Source organism: Dendronephthya gigantea, unplaced genomic scaffold (assembly GCF_004324835.1).
Source record: "Dendronephthya gigantea isolate DGI-Jeju-01 unplaced genomic scaffold, DenGig_1.0 000436F, whole genome shotgun sequence".
NCBI lineage: Eukaryota > Metazoa > Cnidaria > Anthozoa > Malacalcyonacea > Nephtheidae > Dendronephthya > Dendronephthya gigantea.
The window spans coordinates 19,926-38,951 of record NW_021163446.1 but is presented as its reverse complement, the minus strand read 5'-3'; the positions used below and the strand labels follow the sequence as shown (position 1 = coordinate 38,951).

Here is a 19,026-nt window from a genome sequence, read left to right as displayed (position 1 = left end):
GAAAAAATGCGGATATTTACTGGTTTTAAGTGCTATAAGCCGGAATTAAGCGTGTTCACATCCACGCTAAGAATTGAACACGCTACAAGCCAGACTAATCACTATTCACTACTTATCTGGCTCCCCTCACCTTAGGGGAAATTTTACTTCGCTTTTTTAAATTGTCTAACTTGTTTACTAACAGGTTGGAACAATTAGAACCTATTACTCACGATAACACAGGCCAGCCTGCCATTGTTAAAATTGTTGTAAAAAAACAGCAGTGAATTAGCGACAGCTTGTCTAGTGACGTAGGCTTTTGTTTAACTATTGACAGTCTTGCAGATTTAAGATGCGTGTTGCCAGTTTGAATCTCATCTAAAGTAGAACACATGCATGCATATAGCATCGCTATATAAGAGCTTAGCGACCTTAACCAGCCTGATAATTTAGTCCTGCAAAGTTTTTTTTTTGAATGTCGGGACTATATAATCTCATGAACATTCATCATGACTTGAATTTTTTTTAAATTCCCATGCAGCATGCAATTTCAAACTAGTATATGTAGCTAATAGCTAGAATGACACAAAGTTACCAAACATCTATATCTTGCTAGATTGTTTTGTTGAAGTGTTTCATCCCACATTTTCTAGTATGCATTTTTAATACCGCATATACGTATACATATAAAGGCCAAAAACGCGACAAGGCAAAGGCATTATAAGGTCTATATATTATGCATAGAGCGTGTTGTTGTGAATATCCAGGAGAGTCTATCCTTAAATACAGTTGATAAAGACCAGTAGAATATACCAAGTGCATATATAAATACGTTTCCAATCCATAAATCGCCGCTAGTAAATTCTACGATGCCAAGGGGGCGTGATGGTCATTTATCTATGAGTTGCTGAGCAGTAAGAAGTCGTGGTTTTGATGATGGATGCCGAGATGGATGATAGCGATTATAAGGAGTTTAAGCTTGAATTTCATATATTGAACAGGAAACGTCAGGCACGCAAGATTTTTACGATATAGGAAAACATTAAAGAAGAAAATGTTTAATCTTAATTTCCTAAATCCCGTGATGATCGATTTGGCAAAACGCCTTGCGTTTGCGGACACTCTTTTTTACCTCAATTTCACTAACTCACCTAACATTTTTCGCACGTCTCAATCATATATAACAAAGTACGGAAAAAGGAAATCAATAGCACTGTTATATAGTGTCAATGTCTTATATATCAATACTATTAATAATTCACCATGGAGCAATTCAAACTACCCAATTTTTCTCCATTTTTCGTGCTAAAACTGAATTGGGGGAGTGTAAGACAGTAGGAAGGAATTGTTCATATTATACAAAAAGGAAACCAGAACAAAAGAGCACATAATTTGTGTACAAAAACAATACACAATACAGTTGTTTTTAAATTGAGATCAAAATCTGATCTGCAGGAAATGGCTCATCACTTGGAATATGCGTAATTATGTGGGCACAAATGAATTCCTGAATGCAACATTTTGAGATATTTAATTGCCCAGAAAACGCGATAAGCGACTATATTGCGATACCTCAAGCTGGATGCCTTATGATAAAAAGATTTTTCGAATCACTTCCATGCAGTCTAATACAATAATAAGGATACACCTCTCTTTCCTCTTTACATTTCACTAATAAGACAACTGATCTCGATCTCTTTTTTCATTCAACAAATATTTTCAGGAAAGGATGTTATGTGAATTACTTTCAAGTGCTGAGCCTACGTTTCACCTGCAATTACGCACGTACTAGCTTAATTCACTAATTCACATACTCACAGATATCACGTCAACCCACGCTCTAAGAAGAATTCCCACGAAACTTTAGTCTTGTCAAAATGAGAAGAAAAGCCGTCATCTGATTAAAGAAATTTTCATGATAAATTTTCTGCAATATGTTTAACTTTCAATTCATTTCTATCATTGTATCCTAGGTCATGTCGAGACTCGTGTTACTGAAGCTTTGGCTCATCACTTTTTTCTTCTAATTTAGTGTCCCACGTTTAAACACAGTAAACAACTTAACTCGTGTTTTTATGTAAATCATGTCTGGTCATAATGTTTGGTCATAATGTAAAAACAGATTGATGCTTCACTACCACCTCTTCAATTTAAATGCACTATTATGAAAACAACATTTGCATTCAGTTTCAACATTTGCATACCGGCGAATAAATATATAAATAATAGCACAAGACGTAGGATGTTTTACCCGGAGGGTAATTATATATACTTATTTAAATTGCCAGCTTTGAAAACGCCGCACAGAGTGGGTTCTATAGATCATCATGACATGAAAAATATTTCGTCATGACAGTCATGCCATGCAACAACCCCCAAACTAGTCTACATGGCAGGCTGTCCCTAAAATCGGGCAAGGACACGACGGCGAAAGACCGCCTGCCGGGTTTGGCTATGTATTTTAGAATCCTATTATTGATTGGCTGCGAGTCTAATCCGCTGTCAATCAAAAGTAAATATTATTAATATGTAACATTTAAATATATCAAATTACTTTACATATTCCACGCATCTGGTCCCGGCTGAATTTATTGACGATTGCGTTCGCTCCGCTGTTTCAAAACTGAACAATTCTCGAAAATCGAAACGAGAACTGGTTCTTAAGTGAGCAGAAGATAGCGGTTAGCTAGGGCGGAACGTGCAATCAATAAGCATTTTTTGATTCATGAAGAAAATTTGTATGATTATAAACGCAATGCAGAAAATCGTACATTATAACATGTTGACAAACTAGCAAAAAATTTCTGATGTTAAAATTATCAGGATGACCAACTATATCTTTGAATTAGAATAATTTAAGTCCGAATATTTTAAAATTGGTGGTTAATATCGATCATGAAAGAATATACATCAATGTATTAAAATTAAATTACGTTTATAATCTTAGAGAAATTGTATATATATTAAAATATCAAAGTTGTTGTATCTTTTGCTTCCAGAGCAGCTGTAATTCTGTTAAAATCCCTTATGAAAATTTCAAAAAAAAAAAAAATATAAATTTTTTCAGTTTTGTTTTTCTTTCAATTTACTCCAAATTTTTTTGAAAAATTTTTTACTTCCCCTTATCATTTTGTTCAAAATTGACAATTTTTGAAAATGTTCTAAAAATGTGTTAACATGCTGGGGCCGGTTGTTCCAAAGTGTTGTATCAAAATTGTTTTTCCAGACAAAATTTTTTTTCGTTTCAAAATTTTTTTTGTCCAGATTTTTTTCTTGTGACCAATTTTGGGTTCTTGTAATTTTTTTTGTGTCCAATTTTTTTTCAGATCAAAATTTTTTTCCGCCAAATTTTTTTCTCCGGTCAATTTTTTTCTTGTTTTAAATTTTTTATAGGGTCAAAATTATATTTTGTGACAATTTTTTTCCAGCTAAATTTTTTTTCGTCTCAAAAATTTTTTTACTTTTCAATTTTTTTTCTTGTGCAAACATTTTTTTAGAGCAAGCAATTTGAACTTCTTTGGAACGATGCAGACGTTATTCATCATGGGTCATGGAGCTCTTCCGACATGAATTTTGGTGTATTTTCGATTGACAAAGAAAGGCAGTATGGTGTTTGATCATTGAATATGGAGCACTTCCGACTGGAATTTTGGAGTATTTTCAATTGTGATTTATAAGAAAGATGCAAACATTTTTTCAGAGCAAGCAATTTGAACTTCTTTGGAACGATGCAGACGTTATTCATCATAGGTTATGGAACTCTTCCGACATGAATTTTGGTGCATTTTCGATTGACAAAGAAAGGCAGTATGGTGTTTGATCATTGAATATGGAGCACTTCCGACTGGAATTTTGGAGTATTTTCAATTGTGATTTATAAGAAAGATGCAAACATTTTTTCAGAGCAAGCAATTTGAACTTCTTTGGAACGATGCAGACGTTATTCATCATAGGTTATGGAACTCTTCCGACATGAATTTTGGTGCATTTTCGATTGACAAAGAAAGGCAGTATGGTGTTTGATCATTGAATATGGAGCACTTCCGACTGGAATTTTGGAGTATTTTCAACTGTGAATTATAGGAAGATATAAATATTTTTCCAGAGCAAGCAATTTGAACTTCTTTGGAACGATGCAGACGTTATTCATCATGGGTTATGGAGCTTTTCCGACATGAATTTTGGTGTATTTTCGATTGACAAAGATAGGCAGTATGGTGTTTCATCATTGATTGTAGAGTACTTCCGACTGGAATTTTGGAGTATTTTCAATTGTGAGTTATAGGGAAGATGCAAACATTTTTCCAGAGCAAGCAATTTGAACTTCTTTGGAATGATGCAGACGTTATTCATCATGGGTTATGGAACTCTTCCGACATGAATTTTGGTGCATTTTCGATTGACAAAGAAAGGCAGTATGGTGTTTGATCATTGAATATGGAGCACTTCCGACTGGAATTTTGGAGTATTTTCAATTGTGAATTATAGGAAAGATATAAATATTTTTCCAGAGCAAGCAATTTGAACTTCTTTGGAACGATGCAGACGTTATTCATCATGGGTTATGGAGCTTTTCCGACATGAATTTTGGTGTATTTTCGATTGACAAAGATAGGCAGTATGGTGTTTCATCATTGATTGTAGAGTACTTCCGACTGGAATTTTGGAGTATTTTCAATTGTGAGTTATAGGGAAGATGCAAACATTTTTCCAGAGCAAGCAATTTGAACTTCTTTGGAATGATGCAGACGTTATTCATCATGGGTTATGGAATTCTTCCGACATGAATTTTGGTGCATTTTCGATTGACAAAGAAAGGCAGTATGGTGTTTGATCATTGAATATGGAGCACTTCCGACTGGAATTTTGGAGTATTTTCAATTGTGAATTATAGGAAAGATATAAATATTTTTCCAGAGCAAGCAATTTGAACTTCTTTGGAACGATGCAGACGTTATTCATCATAGGTTATGGAACTCTTCCGACATGAATTTTGGTGCATTTTCGATTGACAAAGAAAGGCAGTATGGTGTTTGATCATTGAATATGGAGCACTTCCGACTGGAATTTTGGAGTATTTTCAATTGTGAATTATAGGAAAGATATAAATATTTTTCCAGAGCAAGCAATTTGAACTTCTTTGGAACGATGCAGACGTTATTCATCATGGGTTATGGAGCTCTTCCGACATGAATTTTGGTGTATTTTCGATTGACAAAGATAGGCAGTATGGTGTTTGATCCAATTACCCTATATAAAAATATAAAATAAGCATTTTTTTTCATTTTGTCCAGAATTTTTTCAAGTCAAAATTTTTTTCTTGTGTCCAAATTTTTTCCGGTCAAAATTTTTCCAGCCAATATTTTTTTTCTTGGGTCCACATATTTTTCTTGTTATTTTTTTCTTGTGTCAAATTTTTTTCTTCTGTTAATTTTTTTTCTTGTGCCAAATTTTTTTCCAGTCAAAATTGTTTTTCGTTTCAAAATATTTTGCCTGTAATTTTTTTCTTGGTCCAAATGTTTTTTCTTGTCAATGTTTTTTGTTGTGTCAAATTTTTTTTCCCGTCAAATTTTTTCCTTGTGCCAAATTTTTTTTCCAGCCAAAATTGTTTTTCGTTTCCAATTTTTTTTTCTGTAATCTTTTTTCTTCTGTCAAAATGTTTTCTTTTGTTTAAAATTTCTTTTCAAGTCAATATTTTTTCTTCTGTCCAAAATATTTTTTTCCAGTGAAAATTTTATTTCTTCGGTCCAAATTTTTTTTCCAGTCAAAATGTTTTTCTTGTGTTCAAATTGTTTTTTCTTCTGCCAAATTTTTTTTCCAGTCGAAATTGTTTTTCGTTTCAAAATATTTTGCCTGTAATTTTTTTCTTGGGTCCCAATTTTTTTTTCTTGTCAATGTTTTTTGTTGTGTCAAATTTTTTTTTTTCATGTCAAAATTTTTTTTCCTATCAAATTTTTTCCTTGTGCCAAATTTATTTTCCAGCCAAAAATTTTTTTTCGCTTCAAATTTTTTTTCTGTCAATTTTTTTTCTTGTGTCAAAATGTTTTCTTCTGTTTAAAATTTCTTTTCCAGTCAATATTTTTTCCTCTGTCCAAAATATTCTTTCCAGTAAAAATTTTATTTCTTCGGTCCAAATTTTTTTTCTAGTCAAAATGTTTTTCTTGTGTTCAAATTGTTTTTTCTTCTGCCAAATTTTTTTTCCAGTCGAAATTGTTTTTCATTTCAAAATATTTTGCCTGTAATTTTTTTCTTGGGTCCAAATTTTTTTCTTGTCAATGTTTTTTGTTGTGTCAATTTTTTTTTTTAATCAAATTTTTTTCTTGTGCCAAATTTTTTTGCTTCAAACATTCACGAACATTGAAATAGCGTCAAGCATTTACGAAGACTATTACTCTCTGTTTTTTAGCATATTTGATTTGTTATTGGAACATTGAAAAAATTGTCAATTCTGGCATGGTATGTGAGGGCTCACGTAAGGAATGATATATATATTGTAAGGTTGGTAACAACATACGATCTGGTGGCCGAGTGGTTAAGGCTACGGCCTACCAGGTTGTAAGCGTAGGTTCGAATCCTGCAACGGAAGGGTTCGATTTTTCCACCCGAAATTATTATTTAATTTATAATTCGTCGAAAAGAATTAGGTCAAATAAAGAACAATAGCTTTCGGCAAATGAATGCGGTGGTCTAATGGTTAAGACATTCGTTTCTAACTCCGAGGACAAACGTTTCAATTCCTTGAAATGCAAAAAATTAGCCTGAAAAATTTCGGTGTGATTTGGAAGCCTTTAAAACAGTTAAAAGACTTCTCGGCCTTTGCGAAAGACTGTAAATTGAAAAAAATTTGAAATAAAAAAAATGAAAACAAATTCTTGCGTTCAAAAGTACTTGAAATTTGAAAGAAAAGCACAATTAAAAAAAGTTTTAAAAACACGTGTCTTCTAAAAAGCCTGAACTTGAATGAAGAAAGTTAGACGGAAAAAAATTTAACAATTTCCCGCTTTTAAAAAACTCATGTTTACTTACCTTAATTTTTTTTTCACGAAAATTTGACAGGGGGATTTTCTCGAGACTGAAAAATTTAATTTTTTTCACTTTTTTGAAATTCTCTTAGATTTTTTTTTCGACGCGAAAGTATTTTGTCTTGGGCTACCTGTGTCAAGCCAGACACAGGTAGCCCAAGACAGACACAGGTAGCCCAAGACAAAATACTTTCGCGTCGAAAAAAAATCTAAGAGAATTTCAAAAAAGTGAAAAAAATTAAATTTTTTCAGTCTCGAGAAAATCACCCTGTCAAATTTTCGTGAAAAAAAAAATTAAGGTAAGTAAACATGAGTTTTTTAAAAGCGGGAAATTAATTTTTTAATTTTTTTTTCCGTCTGACTTTCTTCATTCAGTTCAGGCTTTTTAGAAGACATGTGTTTTTAAAACTTTTTTTAATTTTGCTTTTCTTTCAATTTTCAAGTACTTTTGAACGCGAGAATTTGTGTCATCTTTTTTATTTCTTTTTTTCAATTTACAAGTCTTTCGCAAAGGCCGAGAAGTCTTTTAACTGTTTTAAAGCTTCCAAATCACACCGAAAATTTTCAGGCTAATTTTTTTGCATTGCCAGGAATTGAAACGTTTGTCCTCGGAGTGAGAAACGAATGTCTTAACCATTAGACCACCGCATCATTTGTCGAAAGCTATTGTTCTTTATTTGACCTAATTCTTTTCGACGAATTTTAAATTAAATAGTAATTTCGAGTGGAAAAATCGAACCCTTCCCTTGCAGGATTCGAACCTACGCTAACAACCTGGTAGGCCATAGCCTTAACCACTCGGCCACTAGATCGTATGTTGTTACCAACCTTACAATATATATTTATATATACATATATATATATATATATATATTATATATATATATATAATATATATATATATATACCAAAATTGACAGTTTTTTCAATGTTCCAATAACAAACCAAATATGCTAAAAAACAAAGAGTAATAGTCTTCGTGAATGTTTGAAACTACAGGGTGTCCCAAAAAAAACGAAAACTATTGAAATCACCCATAACAATGCAATTGTTAGAGTTTGAATGCCTAAGCACTCTGTTGGGACCCACAGGGTATAAATGTTTACCATACTCATTTTTATGCATGCATATGATGCAGTAAATTTGCTTGTTCGCACAAATGATATTTACTAACAATATTTACAATTTACAAATATGGATAACATTATTTAAATGTGCATCTCAAGGAGCATGACCTTCGATACGTCCCCTTTCTCTAGCAACACAAAGCATTTAGCATTTTATAAGTTGCATTAAATCCCCACGGGCTGAAATTCGTGAACACGGCATTCAAATTTTAACAATGAGTGATTTCAATAGTTTTCGTTTTTTTTGGGACACCCTGTATTTCAATGTTCGTGAATGTTTGAAGCAAAAAAAATTTGGCACAAGAAAAAAAATTGATTAGAAAAAAATTTTGACACAACAAAAAACATTGACAAGAAAAAAATTTGGACCAAGGAAAAACAATTTGAACACAAGAAAAACATTTTGACTGGAAAAAATAGTTTGGACAGAAGAAATAAAATTTTTACTGGAAAAAAAATATTTTGGACAGAAGAAAAAGTATTGACTGGAAAAGAAATTTTGAACAGAAGAAAACATTTTGACACAAGAAAAAAAAAATTGACAGAAAAAAAATTTAAAACGAAAAAAAAATTTGGGCTGGAAAAGAACTTTGGCACAAGGAAAAAATTTGATAGGAAAAAAAATTTTGACACGAAAAAAAATTTTGACACAACAAAAAACATTGACTAGAAAAAAATTTTACCCCCAAGAAAAATTCTTCACAAGAAAAAAAAATTAACAAAAAAAATTTGACTTGAAGAAAATTCGAATACAAGAAGAGGTGTGTGACACAAGAAAAAATTTATATTCAAGGAAAAATTGGCGCAAGAAAAAAAATTGACAGCAAAAAAACATTTGGACAAAAGAAAAAGAATTTGGTCACAAGAAAAAAAATTGGACACAAGAAAAAAATTTAAAAAAAAATTGACACCATCCTCGTCCCCAGGGCCTAGCCCTGTTGCTCTCCACACATAGGGAGCTAGCCCTGGGGACGAGGATGATTGGACACAAGAAAAAATTATGACAGGAAAAAGGATTTGTACACCAGAAAAAAAATTTGACTGAAAAAAAAACAGTACTTCACAGTCTTTCCTAAAGACCTAGGAGTCTTTTTACTTTTTTAAGCTTCCAGATCATACCGAATTTTTTCAGGCTAATTCTTTTTTGCATTGCCAGGGCTTGAAACATTTGTCCTTGGATTGAGGGACCGTGGTTTTAAACATTTGTCCTTGGATTGAGAGACTAAGGTCTTAACCACTAAACCACCACATCATTTGTCGAAAGCTATTTTCGATCTAATCCTTTTCGACGAGTTTTACATTAAATAGTAATCTCGAAGGGAAAATATCACCTTTGCCATGCAAGATTCGAACCTCCGTAGCCTTACCACTAGGCCACCGGCCGTGTGTTGATAACTTGTGAAAATTTTCTGAAACTGTGTTAACATGTTAAAATGTGTTAACATTCGACTCTTGAAGTCATACACACTTTTTTGGTTTCTCTGTACTTCGTGCAACCTTAAACGGGGCGCTGTGAGTATTTGTATAATAATATACATAATAATATACGGCTACGGCCCTACCAGGTTGTAAGCGTAGGTTCGAATCCTCCATGACAATTTAAATATGATATTATTTGAAAGCTTAAAAAGTTAAAAGACTCCCAGGTCTTTACGAAAGACTGTAAAATTGATATAAATTTGGAAGTTAAAAAAACTGAAAAAAAAATTTAAAAAATTCTCATTTCCGACATACATATACTAGTGCTTTTTGAATTTTTTTTAATTTAATCAATTTTCATCGTGACTGATCACAAAAAATGAAATATGAGAAATGGCAAAACAACAAGCTATCTTTAATATCAGTGACTAGGTTTTGTTACAAATTGCAGGAGTCTATTTTTGGCAAAACATGAATTTAATTTTCATAAATTGAGCCATAGTTAGCAGTAATAGTTTAATGTCAGTATAAGTACAAAAATTTGTACAGTAAATGAATCAATGTTTTCAACAATTCTTGCGCAGTTCTTTCGCTTCTGCAACCGTTTTTGCATCTTCTTCCGTCTTTGGATTAAATATAAGAAGCTTTTCCAACCATGATTGAGCTTCTGTTTTCTTATTTAGACGAAGATAGCATTTTACAATCATCAGTTGATTCATGGTGTAAAAATTTGGCTCAAGACGCTCTGCTCGCTCAAAATAATCAAGAGCCTCCTCGTATGATGATGAAGGTGGTGTATCAAAAATAGCACTAGCAATTTTTCTTTGATACCAGGGAACATCAGCAACAGTAAAACACCATCTTCCAAACAAATGATAACATGTTGGATCTAATGGATTAAGCTCAATTGCTCTCTTGAAATGATTTTGAATTATATAAGCATTTGAGATTTTCTGTTTTATTCCCTCATAATCTCCTATTCTGCTCAGTGTGATGGCATACCACTTATGACAAGCGAAGTTTTCTTCATCACAGGCCAACGCCCGCTTTGCATACTCATGTGCCTCATAAGTTAAAGATTTTTTACTTGTTTCATCAGTGACAGAAAGAGTGGCAAGATCTCGAGCAGCTCTTGCTAATCTCCACAATAACCCAGCATTACTACAATCTTTATACTGGGAAAGGTAGGCGAATAGATTTTTTACAACTTCAACTTCATTGCTTTCTTTATCTTCTTTAGATTGGTATAGCTTATCAGCATGTTTTATAGCCTCCTCCTCAATATGGCCAGATTCCAAATTTGTTGCCTCCATCTTATCTTCACTTTTCCAGCCAAATAAAGACAAAGCCAATAGTGGAGGTACTGGGGTTAAAAAATGCCGAGCAAACCTTTGCAACCTTGGTACAACCTATCAACAGAACAAATAATCAATAGGAAGCTGTTTTTTTCTGCACTTTAGCATCATGTAACACATGAATGAAGAACAATACCACATATATAGAGGAAATACAGAACTTAAAACTAATGCAGAACTTCGCTACAGGTACTCTGAAATTAATGCTGAATCCTAGATTTAAAACTCTCTGCTGTGAAAAAGCAAACAATATTTGCATTGGGGAAGTAGTGTAATTTGATTTTGATATTTTGATTTTATGTGAAATTGTAAAGTTGAAAGTTCTATTAGCAATTAACTACATTTTAACATATAATTGTCAATTTCTTATCTTTTCAAGGATGTATAACTATTAAGACACTAAGGCATAGGTCAAAAATCACACTTTTCATATGCTGAAAAACAATAATAGAAAATAAAGTGTCACACCTTGATATTTTACGATTTTTCTGTTACTTTAAAAAATCCATATTTTCCGAAGTAATGCTTTTATCAATAACCTCTCCTGATATAAGTGATATTACCCAGCCCATCCCTGCTTAAGTTCTTCAATAAATTTTACCAAGCTTGCAACTACGAATTATTATTGCTATTTTTTTCCATCATTTCAATCAACTTCTATAAACATATTCACAATCACGGAATTTGTAGTTTAGCGTATAAGCTAGACGTTTGGCTAAACGTTTCTGTTCAAATAAAAGCCGTCTTTTCATCGTATAAAAAATGTAAAAATACCTAAAAGTTTATCTAAATTTTCCTTGTAACATTAAAACGATGTTTACACATAGTGGTAGCCTTTGACAAACGTTTTTGCACGACAATCGATCTTAGACGCAATAGAAATAAAATTTTATACCTGTCGAAATTTCCAATATTTCAAATATCTTGTACCTAAAACAGTGTTGTATATTAAACGAGAAGAGAAAACCACACGTTTTACTTTGTTCATCCAACTCATTTTGATTTGTCGATCACGTGTCATAATCACATAACGCCAGCACAGCATAATAACTCCAGTTTATCGCCAGTCAGGAACGTGACCACTGACCTCTAAAAACCTGTTTTACCCAGTGACTGGTAAACCAGTGAGTCCTAGGCCAACAGTCACGCGCAGTAAATTATATACATATACTAATTGCTGCGAGCGAAGCGAGGAGCATTCTATTCTGTATGCGTATGCGATCTCGCTGAACATTTTGGTATGTATGTAGTGTGTGACGTCATGATAAATTTCATGATGTGTGACGTCATGATAAATATTATAAACCTATTTTAAGCCCCGTTTACACTACACTCGATTTTTTGGTACGGCACGGCTAAAAGGGGTACCCGTGCCCATCTCATCCGTGCACGGCCTTTGTTTTGGAAGCCTGAGCGCTAGTAAAATTGGGCACGGGTACCCATTTTAGCCGTGCCGTGCCGACAAATTGACTGTAGTGCAAACGGGCCTTTAGATATGTTTCATATAATTTAGATATGTGTCACATTATGTTATGAAAAAATTAAATAAAAATCGATATGTACATTTCGCAGCACTTCACTTTCTATTAGAAATTTCTAGTATACTATAGTATACTAGCAGTAATCACAGATTAGTGATGTGCGTTCGGAATGTGTTGATTTCGGTTAACGATCATTAACAAAAATGCTAACATTATAACGTCACAGGCTCACAGCGTATGTGATTCCAAAGGTTACCCGCAAAATGAGTAATTTAACAACAGTGATGGCTCATATGCTTTAATTAACAACAAAATGTCAAAATAGAGCGAACACAGTTACTATGACGACACATCAGAACGAGGCAAATCTGACATCGCAAATCTCGATATGACACGGCTAGGAAACGATCTCCTTCGTCGAACGCATTAATTATATTTCATAAAATCAGACAAGGATCTATCTATACCTTCGCTAGAAATAACAATCGCTAGAAATTTAGATCAACAAGTAAATATCGGAAGGCTATTTCGATATTCGTCCACCCATGCACTCCAAAACCTGGAGGCACGTTCCCCTATCTCCTCAGGATTCCAGGATGGACCTCTTGTTAATAAGAGAAGAGGGTAGGAGATAAAATGCAGATAGATAAAATGCAAATCCCAAACTACCACAGTGTTTCTATAACTGTCTAAAAACACAGGAAAAAATGTTTTCTATTTCTTTTATATATGTTATACAATATAACTCAATAAAAAGATTTTGTGTAAATACTGATAATTCGATTCAATTTTAAATCCTCATTACATCGTGGCGAAATGGCAGCGAAATATAAAACCATATAGGTAGCCCAACAGTCAGCTGTATAGTATGAATGTACGATACATATAGTATATAGTATATATTATAGTATATATGCATTTACCATAATTAATATTTGGCACTCGCCTAGTTAATTAATATAACATTAACAACTTTTGGCGTTGTTTTCCTCACTTGCACTTTTTAGAGATTTCAACACGGCAAACAGTTGAAATAAATTTATTTATATGACTTTATAGTTGCCTCCAAAACGACAATGAAGGATGTTGTTGTAGTCAAAACAAGTATTTGATTGACGGCATTCTTTATTTCTGATCAAAAGTTTGTTTGTCCCCCTCCCCAATTCTTGGATAGTTTGACATTCGTGTGCGCATATGACGAGAAAAAAGCAATGGGCCTCGGTATGCAGAAGCACGATGAATGTCCTCTACTCTTTTTTTAAAACAACAAGTTGTCTTCCTTTTTCAAGTGACCCTACATTTTTTTTTCATTCGTACATGTCTAATGATATTTTTTGATTTCCTTCAATCTGATTGCCGCTGCATCCTGCAGCAACAGGCGCCGGGCTTTTTACGATATCGTACCGCAAAAAAATAAAACCGGTTGTAGGTGGGTCCCATTGGTCGGTTGGTTAGTGATTAGATCTTGTTGAAGACAGACTGAACCTACAAAGAAAGAAAGGTACAACTCATATTCCGGCGTCTACCTTATAAGCTTGGTTTCCATATGACACCGACCTGTTGCCGACTCGTTTTCTGTAATCATCCAAGGAGAAAATAATTTCAGAAAGACAAAAGATTTTACTCATTAATAATCACCGACAATGACACTTTGCGCACGTCCTCGTCGTATGGGAACCAGGCTTTATACTGTTTAGGGTTGTTCTAATATAATCTAGTCGGTAAACGTACGGTAGCCAGACGCCAGTCGGGTAAAAGAAAAACATACCCTAGCTCCCTGCTTCCTTTCTAGGCGACTTATAATTGGCCATGGCGCAATCATTATCAAGTTTATGTTCTGAATATTCTAAGGTAAGTACTCGTTTTACGTCTTCAGGAAGTATAGCTCTGCTATTATTTTAGTATTACCTTAATATTTTAACCAATATTTCAGTATATACCACCGCTTTAGAGTATACATAATCTTAGGCCCCATTCAGGAATCCTGCTTGGGTATATTACAACATTTACGGTGTTATGGGTTATGGCGGGTTTAGTATACCTATGAGATTATCATGTATGTTGTAGTCATCAATGATGATATATCGGACTTGTGCTTTATTTTTAGTCCATAAATTTTTTTCGCCTCGTAACTGTTCTACACGTCTTACCCGACTTAGAACTTATCGCAATTATCGTATATATGGAACGTTCAAGCTGATCAGGCTAACCTTAATTGCCTGCTATGGATTGAAAACAGGCAGCTCTTTCATTCATCTACAAAGAATAATGTAGTTTCTATGCTAATTTCTATATTTAGTGTTGGTATGAGCATTTTTCATTCTTAATAGAACGTATAGTATAAATCATCGCATACACGGCAAAAAACGCTCAACAATAATGTTGTGCTATAACCCATGAACAATACTGCAACATGCATGTTTTTGACAACATTGTTTATGGGTTGTAACACAACATTGTTGAGGCATGTTCTCATCAACCGGGAACAACTTGAGCGTTTTTTGCCGTGTATATAATGAAAAGTGAAGATATTAAGAGTGAATTTATTAATATTTTCTACATTTTTCTCGAGGAATAATTTATCAGCGGGTTGTCATATGGGTTAATACTTGTAAGACTGATTTGGAGAATTGTGTTTGTTAAAGTAGTTCAGACTTGGAACTCCGCCAAGTATCCAGCTAAGTATATAAATTCTGCTCGATTTCCATCAACCATGAACCCTCTGAAATAATAACGTATATTTTATATACATGCTCAAACTATTTTAACAACCAGAGTCAAAAGCGCTGCTGGACGATCAATTAATGTGGGATTTAACCTCCCATTTTAAACACATGCATCAGATATGGCTGATTGGCTGGTTTAAGATCTTTGTTTAAAACTGAGAACATACATACGTACCAAACATCGGAATCGATGCTTTTATAGGCCTTTATACTGATGAGTAATTCCGGTGATGAATGACTAGATATCATAAACCTCGAATAAAACATTCAAGATACCCAGGTAACCGAGTCCGAATTTAGGCCCTGTCCAGGCCTAAATGATACAATCAATACAATTATTTAGTGTATATACTACGCCATTCCTTCCTTAATCTGGTCGTAAAACAAACAACGAGAAAACTCCTTTTCACAACTTCTCTATCTAAAAAAAAATTACAGCCGTTGATCATTTTTTTGCATCGCACATTTTTGGTTGGTGAAAATAGAGACTCACGCACGAGTCATAGATATAGGGGGCCATAACAGCCTTGTAGTCAAATCAGCAGGCCGATTAATTGGTTTGTAGTGTTTGTACTTTGTACTATAGCCGAGAAAGGTTTATTGTCTACCGATCTTTAGGATCCTGAACATCCTAGAAATCTTATTCCTGAGCTGATGCGTCAATTTTATCACATGGAATGGGTGACAGGCACAGGTGGAGGCATTAGCATTAAACATGGGTAACTGAGCATCTGATTTGAAAAATTTTGTAGTAGAATTTTTGTACAATTTGCGAAACGATATTCAAACGAATTTGGGTAAATGGAAGCAATAAGTACAACAACTTACTTGGTATAATAGTCCACTTTGAGTTTGGGTTTAAGTAACTGATTAGCTTGTAGGTTTGCCTTTGCGTTTATTTACCTGATTGAATATTAATTACTAGCCATTTTAAGTATCGAGGGTATAACTATATGCACTAAAATATCTTTTCGATATCTTTCTCACGATAGGGATGAAATATTCATTGCCCCTTCTGGCGTTCAGAAGGAAAGATTGAAGGTCAGTATAGCGCATGTTTAAGCCCCGTTTACACTACTCAGTCTACACTCGATTTATTGGCACGGCACGGTTAAAATGGGTACCCGTACCCATTTCATCCTTGCCCGGCCTTTGTTTTGGCAAATGCTTATAAATTATATTCGATAGATTTAGAATATTTGTATTTTGAGAGTAAGCATGTGCATAATTATGTTTTTCCTAAAACGTGTTGTTTTTGAGTGTTGTTCTTAAAATAGTATTGTGTTAAGTGTATAGACGTGCACTACTTGTGCGACAAAAATATGTTATAAAAAATACACTCTCAAGTTTTGACGTTCGTTGAATTTGGTGCCAGTAGGGTATGTTACGGCTGGTAAGTTGCGTGACAATATTTATATTCAACCCTCTAACTTGTAAACTGATCTCCATTCAATATATCATCCATCATATACTGCATGATAGCATTCCTATGCTCCGACTTCATCGGCTTTCAATTTCCGTTCGCGTATAAAGTGAAAATTCTCCTTTTTTCTAATGTGCTCGTGTACAGCCAGATGACTTGTTCGTGTGCGACATCACCGGAAAAGACCTCAGTTTTCCTAGTCCAGCGTAAGTTGGTTTCGTTAGAATTCAACCTGGCTTTCTTTTTAAAAAAATACCATACGCGATATACAAAATATCACCGTCTCGACTTCGGTCAAGCAGGCGAAACCTTTTCGGGTCTGAGATATTGAAAATGTTACGCCATGCATGCAGTGGTACCAATATATACACATATATTTTATATATATATATATATATATATATATATATATATATATATATATATATATTTCATTTTATTAATTTACAATCTTAAAAATGTCGCTACACGGTGTTTCATGCATGCACGTCTTATAAAGACGATCATCAGGCGATCTGGCGATGTATTTACACTGAATTAAACAAACGGTTTACGAGCGCGAGGACATAAGCGATACATATATACTGGTATGTATGTATATGGTATAGTAGCACCATTATGCTCACAGCTCACGGAACTAGCCGTAACAAGACTGTGTATACATATATATAATGCACGCGGTTAGTGATTATATAGGTTTAAAATAAAAAGCATATACTATTTTTCCTCATGTCAGGAAGAAGCTAAAGAAAAGTCAGTGCACACCATTGTTTATGAATGCTTATTCTCTGACAGGTTGTATAATGTCCTTGATTACGCTTTAAATTCCGTACCATTTCTTTAACTGTACATGACTGTGGCATGCATGAGATGCATGCCCCCCCCCCCCCCGCCATATGAGGATAGAGACCCTTTTTAAGGGGGAACAAATTCGGTTTCAATAATTTTTATAGAATAAGCATAAGAATAGATTTTTCTTCTATACTAATTCACTTTTATTGCGCCACAGTATGCACCAACATATTATGTGCATCTGTAAGCCTTTAATTATCTTGCTATAGGTCGTTAATATTCTTAACATTATTTCAGGAGCAGGAGCTGTGATTCACACACACTCCAAGCATTGTGTTCTGGCCACGATGTTATGCTCTGGAAAGGAATTTCGTATTACTCATCAGGAGATGATCAAAGGGATGAAGAAAGCAACAACAGATGTTAATTATAGGTCGGTAATGAGAGTATTAGGAATGAATCTCTTTTACTACCTGTTGATTTTAATTTTAATTTTTTTATATTAAATCAAAGTATACACGTCTTATATTTATATACTTAATTTCCTTCAGATATGACGAAGAGCTGGTTATACCCATCATAGAAAATACACCACAAGAACAGGACTTAAAGGTGCACATGCCTAAAAAACTATTTGTGTCTCTGTTTCCTTTTGGACTATCGGTGACGAAGTTCAGATAATTCAGTTCACTTCCACTGCACCTATACCAGTAAGGGAGCATGAACCAATTAAATGCGACAGGTCTATCAGAATAACCAATCGCGAGCGTAATAGGTCAGCCAGAAGTATCGGCATTCGAAGTGAAATATGAAACTCGCTGTTTTCTGGTCCTTAATTGTAGAGAGTGACTTGTCTTCATGAATATAGTTGAAGTTAGTGGAGTCAGTTACGTGAATCGATTAAGGTTGTCTTTTCCATTATAATTTCTTATGAAGGAGACCATGGTGAAAGCAATGCTACAGTATCCACATTCCTGTGCGGTTCTTGTTCGACGGCATGGAGTCTACGTGTGGGGAGAAACTTGGCAAAAGGCTAAAGTCATGTGAGTTCATGGCTACGTCATTTGCTTTTAAGCCGAAATCTTCATTTCTTTACTTATCTAGTTCGTAATGTCTCCGTTCATGTTTTGACTGCATGGATGCCACGAAACTATCGCTATTTTACTAAATCCTTCCATTCATGAGCCTCGCTCATGCAAAGAATAATTATAGGTGCAAGGTGCCCAGGGCGTTCCGTGAGACACCCTCCTCGAGAAAACTTTAAATTAGGGCTCTCTGAAACCCATCAATTTTAGCGGTTTGTATTTATTTTACGGCGCTGTTTATTTCGCAAAATTGGACGATTTCATGGAGTAATTTCACAAAAGATAAGGGCGACGCCCTGAAAATATTTACCCATCAATAACTTTGAATTTACTCTCATCTTTTATCGCCTTCAGGTGCGAATGTTTAGATTACCTGTGCGACATTGCTGTGAAGATGAAACTTCTTGGTTTAGATCCAAAAGCGAAACCAAGCGAGAATATGCTCACAGAATTTTAACATGCAGTGGCAGTATTCCCATTGTAAACACCATATATTCATATGTACGCGTATGCGTACGTATCTTTTAATGTGTACGTATCATTTTTTAGAGATTATCTTTACCACCTTTGAAGTTCGGTTTGAATTCCCGACTTTCGGGAACCTCCGACTATTCCCA

The 19,026-nt window shown here is 34.2% G+C and overlaps 2 protein-coding genes across 2 annotated transcripts; one reads left to right on the top strand and one right to left on the bottom strand.

Annotated features, from left to right (window-relative positions):
- Window positions 1–10,113: 10,113 nt before the first annotated feature.
- On the bottom strand, window positions 10,114–11,899 carry LOC114543313 (regulator of microtubule dynamics protein 1-like). Its single transcript, XM_028562349.1, has 2 exons — window positions 11,798–11,899; window positions 10,114–10,956 (listed from the first exon to the last, which is right to left on the bottom strand). Exons 1-2 carry the CDS (start codon window positions 11,897–11,899, stop codon window positions 10,114–10,116), a joined length of 945 nt encoding a protein of 314 aa, XP_028418150.1.
- A 2,280-nt stretch (window positions 11,900–14,179) lies between these two features.
- Window positions 14,180–18,866, top strand: LOC114543315 (methylthioribulose-1-phosphate dehydratase-like). Its single transcript, XM_028562351.1, has 9 exons — window positions 14,180–14,234; window positions 15,728–15,828; window positions 16,102–16,150; window positions 16,680–16,738; window positions 17,269–17,327; window positions 17,622–17,757; window positions 17,876–17,936; window positions 18,261–18,367; window positions 18,764–18,866. Exons 1-9 carry the CDS (start codon window positions 14,193–14,195, stop codon window positions 18,864–18,866), a joined length of 717 nt encoding a protein of 238 aa, XP_028418152.1. The 5' UTR covers window positions 14,180–14,192.
- The last annotated feature ends 160 nt before the right edge of the window (window positions 18,867–19,026 follow it).

Coding starts and splice junctions, on each gene's coding strand:
- LOC114543313 (XM_028562349.1), bottom strand. CDS start 11,899: ATGAGTTGGATGAACAAAGTAAAACGTGTGGTTTTCTCTTCTCGTTTA. Junction 10,957..11,797: donor AATATTGGAAATTTCGACAG/GTATAAAATTTT, acceptor TTCTGTTGATAG/GTTGTACCAAGGTTGCAAAG.
- LOC114543315 (XM_028562351.1), top strand. CDS start 14,193: ATGGCGCAATCATTATCAAGTTTATGTTCTGAATATTCTAAG. Junction 17,328..17,621: donor GAATGCTTATTCTCTGACAG/GTTGTATAATGT, acceptor ACATTATTTCAG/GAGCAGGAGCTGTGATTCAC. Junction 18,368..18,763: donor TGGCAAAAGGCTAAAGTCAT/GTGAGTTCATGG, acceptor TATCGCCTTCAG/GTGCGAATGTTTAGATTACC.